This window comes from Melanerpes formicivorus, unplaced genomic scaffold, assembly GCF_026170545.1.
Source record: "Melanerpes formicivorus ecotype bairdi unplaced genomic scaffold, bMelFor1.0.p_v2 SCAF_84, whole genome shotgun sequence".
NCBI lineage: Eukaryota > Metazoa > Chordata > Aves > Piciformes > Picidae > Melanerpes > Melanerpes formicivorus.
In genome coordinates, this window is record NW_027142436.1 from 756,222 (window position 1) to 768,647 (window position 12,426).

General features: G+C 46.3%; 1 protein-coding gene across 6 annotated transcripts in view; it reads right to left on the reverse strand.

Annotated features, from left to right (window-relative positions):
* EML4 (EMAP like 4) overlaps nucleotides 1-12,426 on the reverse strand; it is a 203,986-nt gene that overhangs the window by 88,759 nt on the left and 102,801 nt on the right. For all 6 annotated transcript variants that reach the window (XR_010990686.1, XM_068165144.1, XM_068165145.1 and 3 more), the window contains exon 2: nucleotides 4,010-4,192. Coding sequence is in view for 5 of the 6 variants with exons in the window: in XM_068165144.1 (XP_068021245.1) it covers nucleotides 4,010-4,192 (183 nt within the window). In the remaining variant the exon portion in view is untranslated. The remainder of the gene's footprint in view (nucleotides 1-4,009; nucleotides 4,193-12,426) is intronic.

Consider the following 12,426-nt stretch of genomic DNA (forward strand, 5'->3'; position numbering starts at 1 on the left):
TTTGGAACTTGTTGTGAACATTAACAGCATCAATCACGCATCAGAGACATGTGGCAACAAGCGCTTCAAATTGCCAAAGGTGAAGAAATTCCCACCTAAGAATATCTTGCCAAGCCATCCATTAAAAAAGAGAGAGAGAAAGAAATATAGGAAGGAAGAAAAATGAAATCCATAAATGCACCTACAGCCTGTGATCTCCCCAAACCCTGTCACTGCTGGGGACCTGGCTCCTAATAATCCTCTTCCTGTTTCTAATCCTCCATATTATTTCTGGACCTGGTAATCTCTGTGGACTTACTCAGGTGTGTACAGAGATGGAGAACTGCAACCATAGTCTTTTATTTCTCTGTTTGGAATGACTGTGCATTGAGAAGTACTAAAGAGGAAAAGAAGTCACATGAACACTCCCAGCCTGCTTTTTGCTGTGCAAGGAACAGACAAGAGCTATTTCTGTTGCAATGCCTACGAGAGGTGTTTCCCTCATACAGTATCTCTGCTTCATACTTTAGCTTATCCAATACTGGTCACAAATCACCTACCTTGTGTGAAGAGCAGCTTACTTCTGAGATAGGGCTACAGAAAAAAACCCCATAGGTATCAACCTCCTGACTGATAGTCCATGGGTTAGAAAGAAAAATATGCCCATGCCCACAGTTTTTTCCACTGAAAACTGGAGTAAGTGCAAAATAAGGATGCAAGAGAAATGTAGGGGGGGGGAGGGAGAGAAGAAAAAAACCAAAGACTACAAGGACAATGTAAACTATTGTATCTTCAAATATGGTCGATTCAATTTGCCAATTCAAATAAAGGAATAGGAACAGAATGAGCTGAACAGGTATGAGATGCAGACAAACTAACACAAGGAGAAAAAATCAGACAAAATGTGATGGTTAGGACTTGCTCCTTTCAGCAGGAGTCACGGTCTGCTCACAACACTTGTGTTTAGCCTATGAAAAATCTCTCTTCAAAGATTCTGCTGAAGTGGCAGCAAGGGAAAAATGGCTATGGTTTAGCAAATTAATTACAGCAGCAAGCAGGAGAGACTCCTTCAAACTAGGTTACATATTGTCTCTTACTCACATTAAAACTTTTTGGTAGAAATATTCAAGGGGACTTTTCCTAATTTGATGGTTCTTGTAAGCTCAGTTTTATTTTGTAAGTATTTTATCTCACTGTATTGCCACACTTGGAGCTGAGCGCATCTCTCTCAATGTACTCAGAAATACATGTATTTATTCATTATTTACATCAGCATGTATCTTGAAGGGCTATGGCAGAGACAAATACCTGAGAACCACAGCCTCAGTGGTTTTTTTTTAAGAAAGCATTTGCATAATATTTATCAGGAAAGTGCAACCATTGCAATGCATTGATCCAAATCCCTGACAGGATCAGGAATGCCAAAAAGTTGTGGACGGACACAATTACCTTTGCAGCAGCCAGGACATGACTAGTGAGAGCCTGTTATGCACCCATAAGATGCCTAGAAGAATTGATAATTGCTTCCCAAAGTATTATTTTGGTATGACAGTTTGGATCTTCTGCCAATCTTTCCCTGTCTCAAAAATAGTATTTCTGACAAAGCACTGCCAGAGTGCTTCACCTACTGCATGAATGCAAAATACAGAAAACACAAGTAGAACCCAATGCATTACAAGAAGCTACATAAGAATTTGTGATGAAATACTTAAGTTTATTAAACTTAAATATCTTAAGATATTTAAGTTTCAAACCACATTAATCTCAGGATCATTTCTCAAGTCTAATCTGAGACAGTGACTATGTGAAAATACTCTTTTGAGCTGTCTTTATACTACCCACATGCAGCTGATCGGAAGGACTTCTCAGGATCTCAGGTAGTGATAGGACTAGGGGAAATGGAATGAAGCTGGAGGTGGGGAGATTCAGGCTGGATGGGAGGAGGAGGTTCTTCACCATGAGAGTGGTGAGACCGTGGAATGGGTTGTCCAGGGAGGTGGTCGAGGCCCCGTCCCTGGAGGTGTTTGAGAGCAGGCTGGATGAGGCTCTGGGCAGCCTGATCTAGTGTAGGGTGTCCCTGCCCATGGCAGGGGGGTTGGAACTAGATGATCCTTGTGGTCCCTTCCAACCCTGACTGAAACTATAATCGGCAGTGAAACCGATGTGTTGCCTGGTGCTATTAGATAACTGGACACAATGGGGACACGTTCACCACAAATTAAATACAGTGTCCATCAATAATAACTCATTCAAGTTTAGTGTATTACCTCATACGTGCACACTGAATCATAGGATTGTTTCAGTTGAAAAAGACCTCTAAGATCAACGAGTCAAATCATCAACCTAAGAACACCGTGGCCATTAAACTGCGTCCTGAAGTGCCAGCCCCTGTCCCCATCTTGTTCTTCACAGCTACATTCTGCTGTCACTAATTGGCAATAACAGTACAAACCTGAAAATATTCAAATATTCCCCCCCCACACACACAAGAAATAACAAATTCACCTAGAGAACTTGGCACAGCACCAAGACCCCCGGACTCCCAGCAGGGAGAAGGCCCCAAGGCATTTTGAAGAACACAGCAAGTTTGTCCTGCCTGTGCACAGAGTTTAATGGGCATTAGACAGCTACAAGCCAAAAGTCTTCAGGCCTACATAAAAGGGAAGAATAAGGCTCTATGCTGTACATGTTTTACCCACATCTTTCCAACCTTCTCAACACAAAAAGTAAAAGTCTTTTTGTTACAATGGAAAGCAGAGAGCAAAGAGTGATTTAGCCAAATACCTGCTAGAAGTCTTTTTACACAGTTAGAGAAGGAAGTCTCAATCTTGATGAAACCAGGGATGCATATTGAGCAGATAAAAGCTGCGTTTATAAGCACAGATGACAACAGCCTACCATTAGCAGGCAAGAGAGAATGGCAGGATTCAGAGCCCAAGCCAATTAAGCATCATCACTTCCTTCCAGCTGGCAGTGAAACTGCAACAACACTTAATTAAGGAATTTGATCTCTCTGACACATCCAAAATCATTCAGACCTTCAGCATTTTTAGCTTTTCCATTTTCAGCCTGTACAATGCAGCCACTACCCAAGCAAATATAGGCTACAATAGGTTAGTTCAGTATTATGTACTCCAGTGTTTTGTACCACAGGGACTGAGCCCAGAGAGCTATGCTCTGCATGGTTTGATTAAGACACAAACATTTATGGTTAATGAGAACTGTGAATTATCTGAAATATGACCTAAACTTTTGTTTAATCAGAGGCCTAAGATATGCCACAAACACACACAGCTGTAGTTCTCTCCAAATACAGAACTTAAGTTAGAAGCAAACTCAAATAGTTCTCTGGACCAGAAAAGGAAATATCCACAGAGTAAACAAAACAAAGTACATGAAAATTAGTGCCAACAGCAGCTAGTTTCTTTATTTCTAAACAATCCTGTATATTTCATAGTTATAATGCAAAACTTAACAGCCACTAACCAGAAGACACTGCTGACTGGCTGCATGGCCACTTTTATTACAAGAATCTACTGGCAGAGAGTTATCTCTGTAGATGAAGAAATCCCCAAAACCTGCATTCAGAAAGCTTCTTCATTTGGTGGCAATGCATTTGTGGCTTGCTTGTGGGGGGGTTTGTTTTAATTTAGGAGCAGAGGGAAATGTAGCCATTACCATACCCCTTCAGTTTAATAACTTCTAGGTGAAGCCCAAGCTGAGGCTCAGAATCCCCAGTGGCAGGTTAAAGACTACAGCCATAAAGCAGCTCTCCATTTAAATTAAAACAAGAACCAAGGTAATTTTTCAGGAGGGTTAGGCACATGAAGGTGTAAGTGAGCAGGGAAATCAATAAGCACATTGCAGGTGTGAGCCATACACTGCAAAGCCACTCTTAAAAAAATAAACAGTCCAACTACTTCCTGCCTTTCCTAATCTGGCAGAAAAAGGAAGGGGGGGAAGTGATCAGGGGCCATACATTGTGAATTGCAACACTGACTCTGTAAAAGCTCACCAGTTATGGGCTTACCTTTACTTGGTGCTGATTTTCTCACGGAAGCTACATGGTCTTCGGAGATAGCAAGCCGCCTCAGCACGTCAGCCAACGCTGCTTTCAGCACAGTGATTTCATCTTCTTGCTGCTGTACCCTCAGCTCCAGGGCTGAAAGACGGTCCTGGACATCAGATGTGCTCGCAGCTGAGATGCTGTCATCTGTACAGAGGGAAAGCAGAGTAGGAAGAGGCATTGAACTGTTTTGTTCAAAACTAAAAGCCAGAGAAAGAAGCACATATACAGCATGAGTATGCCTGTCCCACCATTCTGAAACGCTGAAGGTGTTCAAACAAACACCTTCAGACACACAAGGAACAGATACTGTGTTAAATGTTTCTCATGTTTCAAGACAGAAACACCACTAACCATTAGCTAAGACAGAAGGCTTATGGAGTTTGGCCCTACTGCAACCAGAAGAGGCAATATGCTTTCTGCTAGAATAGTGCAGAAAGAAGAATATGCTTACCAGTAGAGAGAAGCCTGCAACTGAGCATATCTGAACAGCCAACTGAATTAACTAGAAGAGTATAAAACCGTGGTAAAAGTTTGCAATATATTCTTTGAGAGCTGTTGAAGAATTTCAACTATAGCCCTTAACAATAAGGGAAGTTGTAAATTTAAGAACACCCCCAGGTGAATATACAAGCACTTTGGCCACAGCAACCCAATGCAGAGCTACAGGCTGGGGTCAGAGTGGCTGGAGAGCTCCCAAACAGAAAGGGACCTGGGGGTGCTGATTGACAGCTGCCTAAACATGAGCCAGCAGTGTGCCCAGGGGGCCAAGGAGGCCAACGGCGTCCTGGCCTGCATTAGGAATAGTGTGGCCAGCAGGAGCAGGGAAGACATTCTGCCCCTGTACTCTGCATTGGTTAGGCCACACCTTGAGTCCTGTGTCCAGTTCTGGGCCCCTCAGTTTAGGAAGGACATCGAAATTCTTGAACATGTCCAGAGAAGGGCAACAAGGCTGGGGAGAGGCCTTGAACTCAAGCCCTATGAGGAGAGGCTGAGGGAGCTGGGATTGATTAGCCTGGAGAAGAGGAGGCTTACGGGTGACCTCATTGCCCTCTACAACTACCTGAAAGGTGGTTGTAGCCAGGTGGGGCTTGGTCTCTTCTCTCTAGCAACCAACACCAGAACAAGGGGACACAGTCTCAAGCTATGCCAGGGGAGGTTTAGGCTGGAGGTGAGGAGAAAGTTCTTCCCAGAGAGAGTCATTCGCCTTTGCTGCCCAGGGAGGTGGTGGAGTCACCATCCCTGGAGGTGTTCAAGAGGGGATTGGATGTGGCACTTGGTGCCATGGTCTAGTCATGAGGTCTGTGGTGACAGGTTGGACTAAATGATCCTTGAGGTCTCTTCCAACCTGAGTGATACTATGGTACTGTGATATAAGTACTGGTAGCCATGGGCCAGCTGCATCAAGTGTTGCTCCATTGAAATACTTTACTCAATCAGTTTGTTAACTCCGATTCCTCCCCTTGAGCCTTTCCCGCATCACTACGCTGCGTGTGCCAAGACAGCCTTAGGACATTATCATATCTGGCCTGAAGCAAACAGACAATAGACACACCACATAAAGGTTCCAAAAATCTGTTTGGCCACACAGAGACAGATTAGCATTGAAGGCACAGTGCTGCCAAATGTATTCTTCAGTGGTAAAAAGGAAATCACAGCTTCTGCACAGTCTTTGCCTTTGACAGCTCTTTGCACGATTTCTGCCAAGCCAGAAGAGCACGTAACGTATTTTTCTATCTGGCTGTTCCAATGAATAACATGCCAGCCACCAAGAGAAAGCATACAATAATATGTTGCTTAATCACAAGGTACTGAATTCCTTATCCTGATCCACTTCTAACACAGGTTTACAAAATGTATGTGTGTTAAACAGCCAGAGAATAGAGGCCTATACTGTGTGGAATATACACAATGCATTTACAGGCAAGGATAAACAGCTGCTATTATTACTGCAATTATATACAATCTAAACTTCAGTCCACTAATCTTAGCAAGACAGTCAAAGGAAAGAGTTGATATAATTCACAGACCTAAAACACATATTTTTCACTCAAAAGCCTTAATCTTTTAAATGCTTGCACTAGGGCACTTTCAAAACAAATGCAAGGAAAAGAAGCATTCAGCCAAACCACTTCACTTAAATATCAAAGAGATTAAGCGGTTTAACTCCAGCTTCCTTTCAGTTAAAGCATTACACTCACTACTGAAGGACAAAGAATTGAACCAACCCAAATAATCAGAGTAATACCTTCCACAACACTCACAAAATTCTTACAAGACATTAGCAAACCAAGCTAATATTAGTTGTGAAATGCATTCACCTAAACTGAAAGGAACGGTTGAAACCGAATTGGTAAAGCAACTCCTGCAAGAAGACAGTTCTGCAAACTGATTTAATCCACTATTGGGTTAAAACAAGAGCAGAGGTGTAGCACCTCATATTTCATACTGCATTCACTGAGGGTAATAGAACAGCAGAGGAATTAGTGAGGCATGTAATGAGATTGAGATCCAGAGACAATGGATCAGAACCACCCTGCACAAAATGCCTTTAATATCACCAACCATAACTGTACCTCCTACATGAAGCAAGGTTACTTTAAAGATGCTACAGCCCAGGACACCCAAGGCTCTCTCTAGAGTACCTCACCAATCCGACCACAGACAGCTGCCCCAGGTTGTGAAGGACTCTGTTAGACTCTTAATTAAAGCCTCCATTTTCAAAACCTGGAACCCCATCTGTTTTAAGGAAGTTTCTACAAGCACACATACCTATGCAGCACAGAAAAGGGAACCAAGATAAGTTTACACTGATTCATGGAGAAAAGCTTTTCCTTTAGGGAAGTAACTGGACTTGAAGAAGTACTATAGAATTCATACTTCTGCTATCCTTATATTATTAGCCTGTAAACACATAGTTTCATAGTTTCATTCAGGGTTGGAAGGGACCACAAGGATCATCTAGTTCCAACCCCCCTGCCATGGCCAGGGACACCCCACACTAGATCAGGCTGGACAGAGCCTCATCCAGCCTGCTCTTAAACATGCAGTGGACAAATCAAAAGAAACACTGCAGACAAACATGATCACTATTTTCAAACTACCAGAATCCTATAAATCATCTGACACTGGCTAGCAACCCCAATGGAAGGGAGAAGTCTGACATTTACTTTAAAAAGGGAAAGAAAAAAAAGCTTTTTTTTTGGTCTGCTGAAGCCTTCAATTAATGAACTTTCAAAAGGTCTGACGCTGGATGAATGATGGATAAATCCCCAGGCTGTACAGATTCGCAGAGGATCACTACCAAGCATTTGTGAAATCATCATCTCAGAGGCCAGACATAACTGTGATCCCTGTGTGCCATCCAAATAACAGTAATTAACAAACCAGAAAGGCTTCACTGTGGGTCAGAGCACAGATGCAGCTGCTCTGACTGACGCTGCATGGTTTTTCCCCAGCGACTACTGAAATTGGCGAGCCTGCTTCTGCTGAACTCCAGCACCCCCAAAACCAGATACATTAGATGGCTCCTGCAGCTGCCAGTTATGGCACTAATGAGGAACTTCAAAGGAGAACAGGAGAGAAAATCTCTCTGCCTGGTAAGGGAGAGCTGCAATGCTTTGGCCTCCTCAACATATCAAATGAGATGGTCAGTGTCCACCTCTAACCCGTGCTATGGCGTTTTAACCCCTAGATGAGGCGTTGACTTGCTGGAGTGTGTCCAGAGAAGGGCAACAAAGTTGGTGAGGGGCTTGGAACACAGCCCTGTGAGGAGAGACTGAGGAAGCTGGGGCTGCTGAGCTTGGAGAGGAGGAGACTCAGGGGTGACCTTGTTGCTCTCTACAACTACCTGAAGGGAGGTTGTAGACAGGCAGGGGTTGGTCTCTTCTCCCAGGCAGCCAGCACCAGAACAAGAGGACACAGTCTCAGGCTGCACTATGGGAGGTTCAGGCTGGAGGTTAGGAGGAAGTTCTACACAGAGAGAGTGATTGCCCATTGGAATGTGCTGCCTGGGGAGGTGGTGGAGTCACCATCAGTGGGGGTGTTCAGGAGGAGACCTGATAGGGTACTTGGTTGCATGGGTTACTTGATCAGCTGGTGTTGGATGATAGGTTGGACGCGATGATCTTGAAGGTCTCTTCCAACCTGGTTTGGTCTATTCTATTCTATAAAGGCAGCAGGACCCTCCAACTCAATCCCAACAGCTTGTTTGAGGTCTGTGACCGTTTGAGGCGGTGCCTTTAAGAAGAGAGACACTGTGACCGAGTGTTTTATAAACAAAGGACAGGTCTAAACTAATTTAATTCGTGGATTGGTAGAAAGCAACTTTAAACTCTGAGTTCAGCAGAGACTAGTCTCAGTCTTGCACTTTCTCCCCCTCCTTTCGCATGCTTGCAGCTTCTGGGCTTTCAGCCAGACTGACATTGGACCTGATAAAGCGTAAGGCCTGCACTAAAACTTACTAACATATTCTGCTTTCATTAACAATTGCTCTTTTTCTCTCTTTCTAACCCTCCCTGGGGAAAAGGGGGAGAGAAGGGGGTACAGGGGGAAAACCCCTTCCTCCTGGCGGGGGAGGGGAATCTCATTCCTGTGTTACTTTGTCGTGTATTTCTGTATATATGTTGTCAATACTGTAAATGGTGTATACAAACCTGCATTTCCTAAACCACGTGTAAATACAGCACAATCCTTTGCTAACCCAGCTGTGGTTTTCTTTCCATTTTCTTCCCTTCACTTACAGGAGGGGGAGAAGGCCGGGCTTTCCCCTCAACCAGGTCATAGCTCTATACATGAGGCATTAGTAGAAAAGCAATAAGGTTAAGCCATTTAGCTGGTTCAAATACAAGCACAGCAATGAGCTGTATGCACAGTGAGAGAAGTTTCAAACCACCAGTGGCTGCTTTCCATGGCAGACAGGACACAGGAGACACAGTGACTGAACAAAGGTGGATAGCAAGATCATCACTGGAAAATCAGCAATCTTTTGGTTGATCAAAGACCACAACTGCACACTGGGAAGACATTTTATTACTCTGTATTACTTCACAGCAGCAGTATCTGTTTGAAGTGATTACAATATATTAACTTAGACACTCTTAGCCATTCACACTGAAGTGAGTGATTCCCAACTCAAATACCTCAACTCTGACAGCCAAAATTCAACTCAACTCCAACATGCCCTTCTTGGCAGTGTCTTGAAAAGTCAGTCGACTAGAGATTAGCTTAAAGGAGATGCCTTGACAGTAAGCACGACCACAGCTGCACACCTGCAGCATGCAACACTAAACTTGTTTGGTTGGTTGGGTGTTGGTTTTCATCTAAGTTGTAAAAATGTCTTCCAGATTTCTCTTCCATTGTTACCAATGTAAAGAACTACATCAAAAGAAGTTTCAGTCAAAAGCTTCAAGGACGTGCCCCTCTACCTTCAGAAGGGCAAGAGCTCTTATGCAAGTCCAAAGTCAGTGGTGTGTGAAGAAGTCCATGTCCTCCCTCCCTGCTCTCCCACTCCTAAGCATTTGGCTCAGACATGTGTCCAGGCCTTCCTTAAGCCACTCGATTTACTAGCGGAGATTTATTTGAAGATGAAAAGCTGTTCACAGTATCACTTAGGTTGGAAAGGACCTCGGGGATCATCGAGTCCAACCTATCAACACCGACCCCATGACTGGACCATGGCACCAAGTGCCACATCCAATCTCCACTTGAACGCCTCCAGGGACGGTGACTCAACCACCACATAGCAAGAAATCCCTAACTGCAGTTTGATTAATTCACTTAATTTTAAAGAGACCTTTTTAGTTATCTGGTTAGTTTCATGATAACCAAATACCATCACCGGCTACCTCCGTGCTGGGCTGAGACCTGCACAAGAGAAAAGGGGGCTCCCAGAGACAGGGAGAGAGGCGACCCGACAGCACCCGTCGTCTCTCACAAGGGTGCCGGAGAGGGCAATGTGGCTGGGGGTGTTCCAGGAGATGCTGCTGGGGATTTAACCCCCACGACACCGGCAGAGGCTCCCAGGCTGCCAGCTGTGAGGCAACAACTCTCTCGCTAGTTGGAACCCAGGCAGCGGTGTGGTCAGACCGCTGGGAGTGCCTGGCCGTCGGTGCAAGCAGGCTGAGAGGCACAGGGAGAGCAAAGAGAGACTGAGTGCACCCCAGGGGGTCCATCTGAATTAGCTCAGTGGCTGGCACAAGCAGGGTGTGTGGGCAGGACACAAGCAACCCATGGGATGCACCTGGCCCAGAGGGGGAACAGGATCCTAGGGCAGGAGTTGGCAGGGCTCATTGATAGGGCTCTAAACTAGCATGGAAGGGGGAAGGGGTTGTGAATCTCATGCTTGCCTGTGACAAACATTGGGGCAGCTCACCAGAGGCAGGGGGATGGATGCTAGCAAGGGCTCTCCACTTGTTGCCCTGAGGCAAGCCGAGGATGAAGCACTGGGACACCCCAAGGGAATCAAGGGGGATTCACCTCAGAGGCTGCACAGCCAGCACAGCTGAAGTGCCTCTGTGCCAATGCACACAGCTGGGGCAGCAAACAGGATGGATGAAGGGCACTGTGCTGCTGGAGTGCTATGACCTAGAGGCTATCACTGACACTGGGTGGGATGATTCCCATGAGGGGAAGGTAGGGATGGATGGGTACAAGCTCTTTAGGAAGGACAGGCAGGGCAGGAGGGCAGGAGGTGTTGCTCTCTGGATCAGTGAGCAGCTGGAATCAGTGGAGCTCCACCTGGGCAAGGATGATGAGCTGCTGGAGAGCACATGGGTGAAGGTTAAGGGAAGCCAGGGGAAGGTGATGTTACTGTAGGGATCTGCTACAGGCCCCCTGGCCAGCAGAACCAAGCAGATGAGGCACTCCACAGGCAAATGGAAGTGGCTTTGTGTTCACAGGCCCTGCTCCTCGTGGGGGATTTCAACCACCCTGACCTCTGCTGGAGGGGAGGTCCCCACTGACTGAAAAGGGGAAACATAACTCCCATTTTCAAGAAGGAAAAGAGGATGACCCAGGGAACTACAGGCCAGGCAGTCTCACCTCTGTGCCTGGTAAGATCATGGAGCAGATCCTCCTGGAGGCACTGCTGAGGCAGAAGAATAACAAAGAGGTGGTTGGGCACCATCAGCACAGCTTCACCAAGGGCAAATCCTGCCTGACAAACCTGGTGGCCTTCCATGACAAGGTCACAACATCAATAGATGAAGGCTGAGCAACTGAGGTCATTGACCTGGGCCTGAGCAAAGCCTTTGACACTGTCCCACACCACATCCTGATCTCCAAGCTGGGGCAGGATGGGTTCCATGGAAGGACCATTCAGTGGATACAGAACTGGCTTGAGGGCCACACCCAAAGAGTGGCTGTCAATGGCTCCATGTCCAAGTGGAGGCCAGGGACAAGTGGAGTCCCTCAGGGATCAGTCCTGGGACCAGGCTTGTTCAACATCTCTGTGGGTGCCAGGGACAGTGGCATTGAGTGCACCCTCAGCAGGTTTGCTGATGACACCAAGCTGTGTGGTGCAGCAGACAGGCTGGAGGGAAGGGATCCATCCAGAAGGACCTTGACAGGCTGCAGAGGTGGGCCCATGACAACCTCATGAGGTTCAGCAAGACCAAAGGCAAGGTCCTGCAGCTGGGCCAGGGCAATCCCAGGCACTGATATAGGCTGGGCAGGGACTTGCTTGAGAGCAGCCCTGAAGAAAAGGACCTGGGGGTGCTGGGGGACAAGAAGCTCAACAGGAGCCAGCAGTGAGCACTTGCAGCCCAGAAAGCCAATCCCATCCTGGGCTGCATCAGGAGAAGTGTGGCCAGCAGGTTGAGGGAGGTGATTCTCCCCCTCTACTCCACTCTGGTGAGACCCCACCTGAAGCACTGTGTCCAGTTCTGGAAGGATCTGGAGGTGCTGGGAGGTGTCCAGAGAAGGGCCACAAGGATGAGCTGAGGGCTGGAGCTGCTCTGCTGTGAGGACAGAGTGAGAGAATTGGGACTATTCAGTCTGGAGACAAGAAGACTCTGAGGAGACCTTCTTGTGGCCTTCCAGTATCTGAAGGGGGCTCCAGGAAAGCTGGGAAGGGACTTTTTAGTGTGTCAGGGAGTGATAGGACTGGGGGAAATGGAAACAAAACTAGAAATGGGTAGATTCACATTGGATGTTAGGAAGAAGCTCTTCCCCATGAGAGTGGTGAGAGACTGGCACAGGTTGCCCAGGGAGGTGGTGGAAGCCTCATCCCTGAAGGTTTTTAAGGCCAGGCTGAATATCGCTCTGAGCAACCTGCTGCAGTGTGAGGTGTCCCTGCCCATGGCAGGGGGGCTGGAACTGGATGATCCTTGAGGTCCCTTCCAACCCTAACAATTCCATGACTCTATGATTTCTGATGTGTT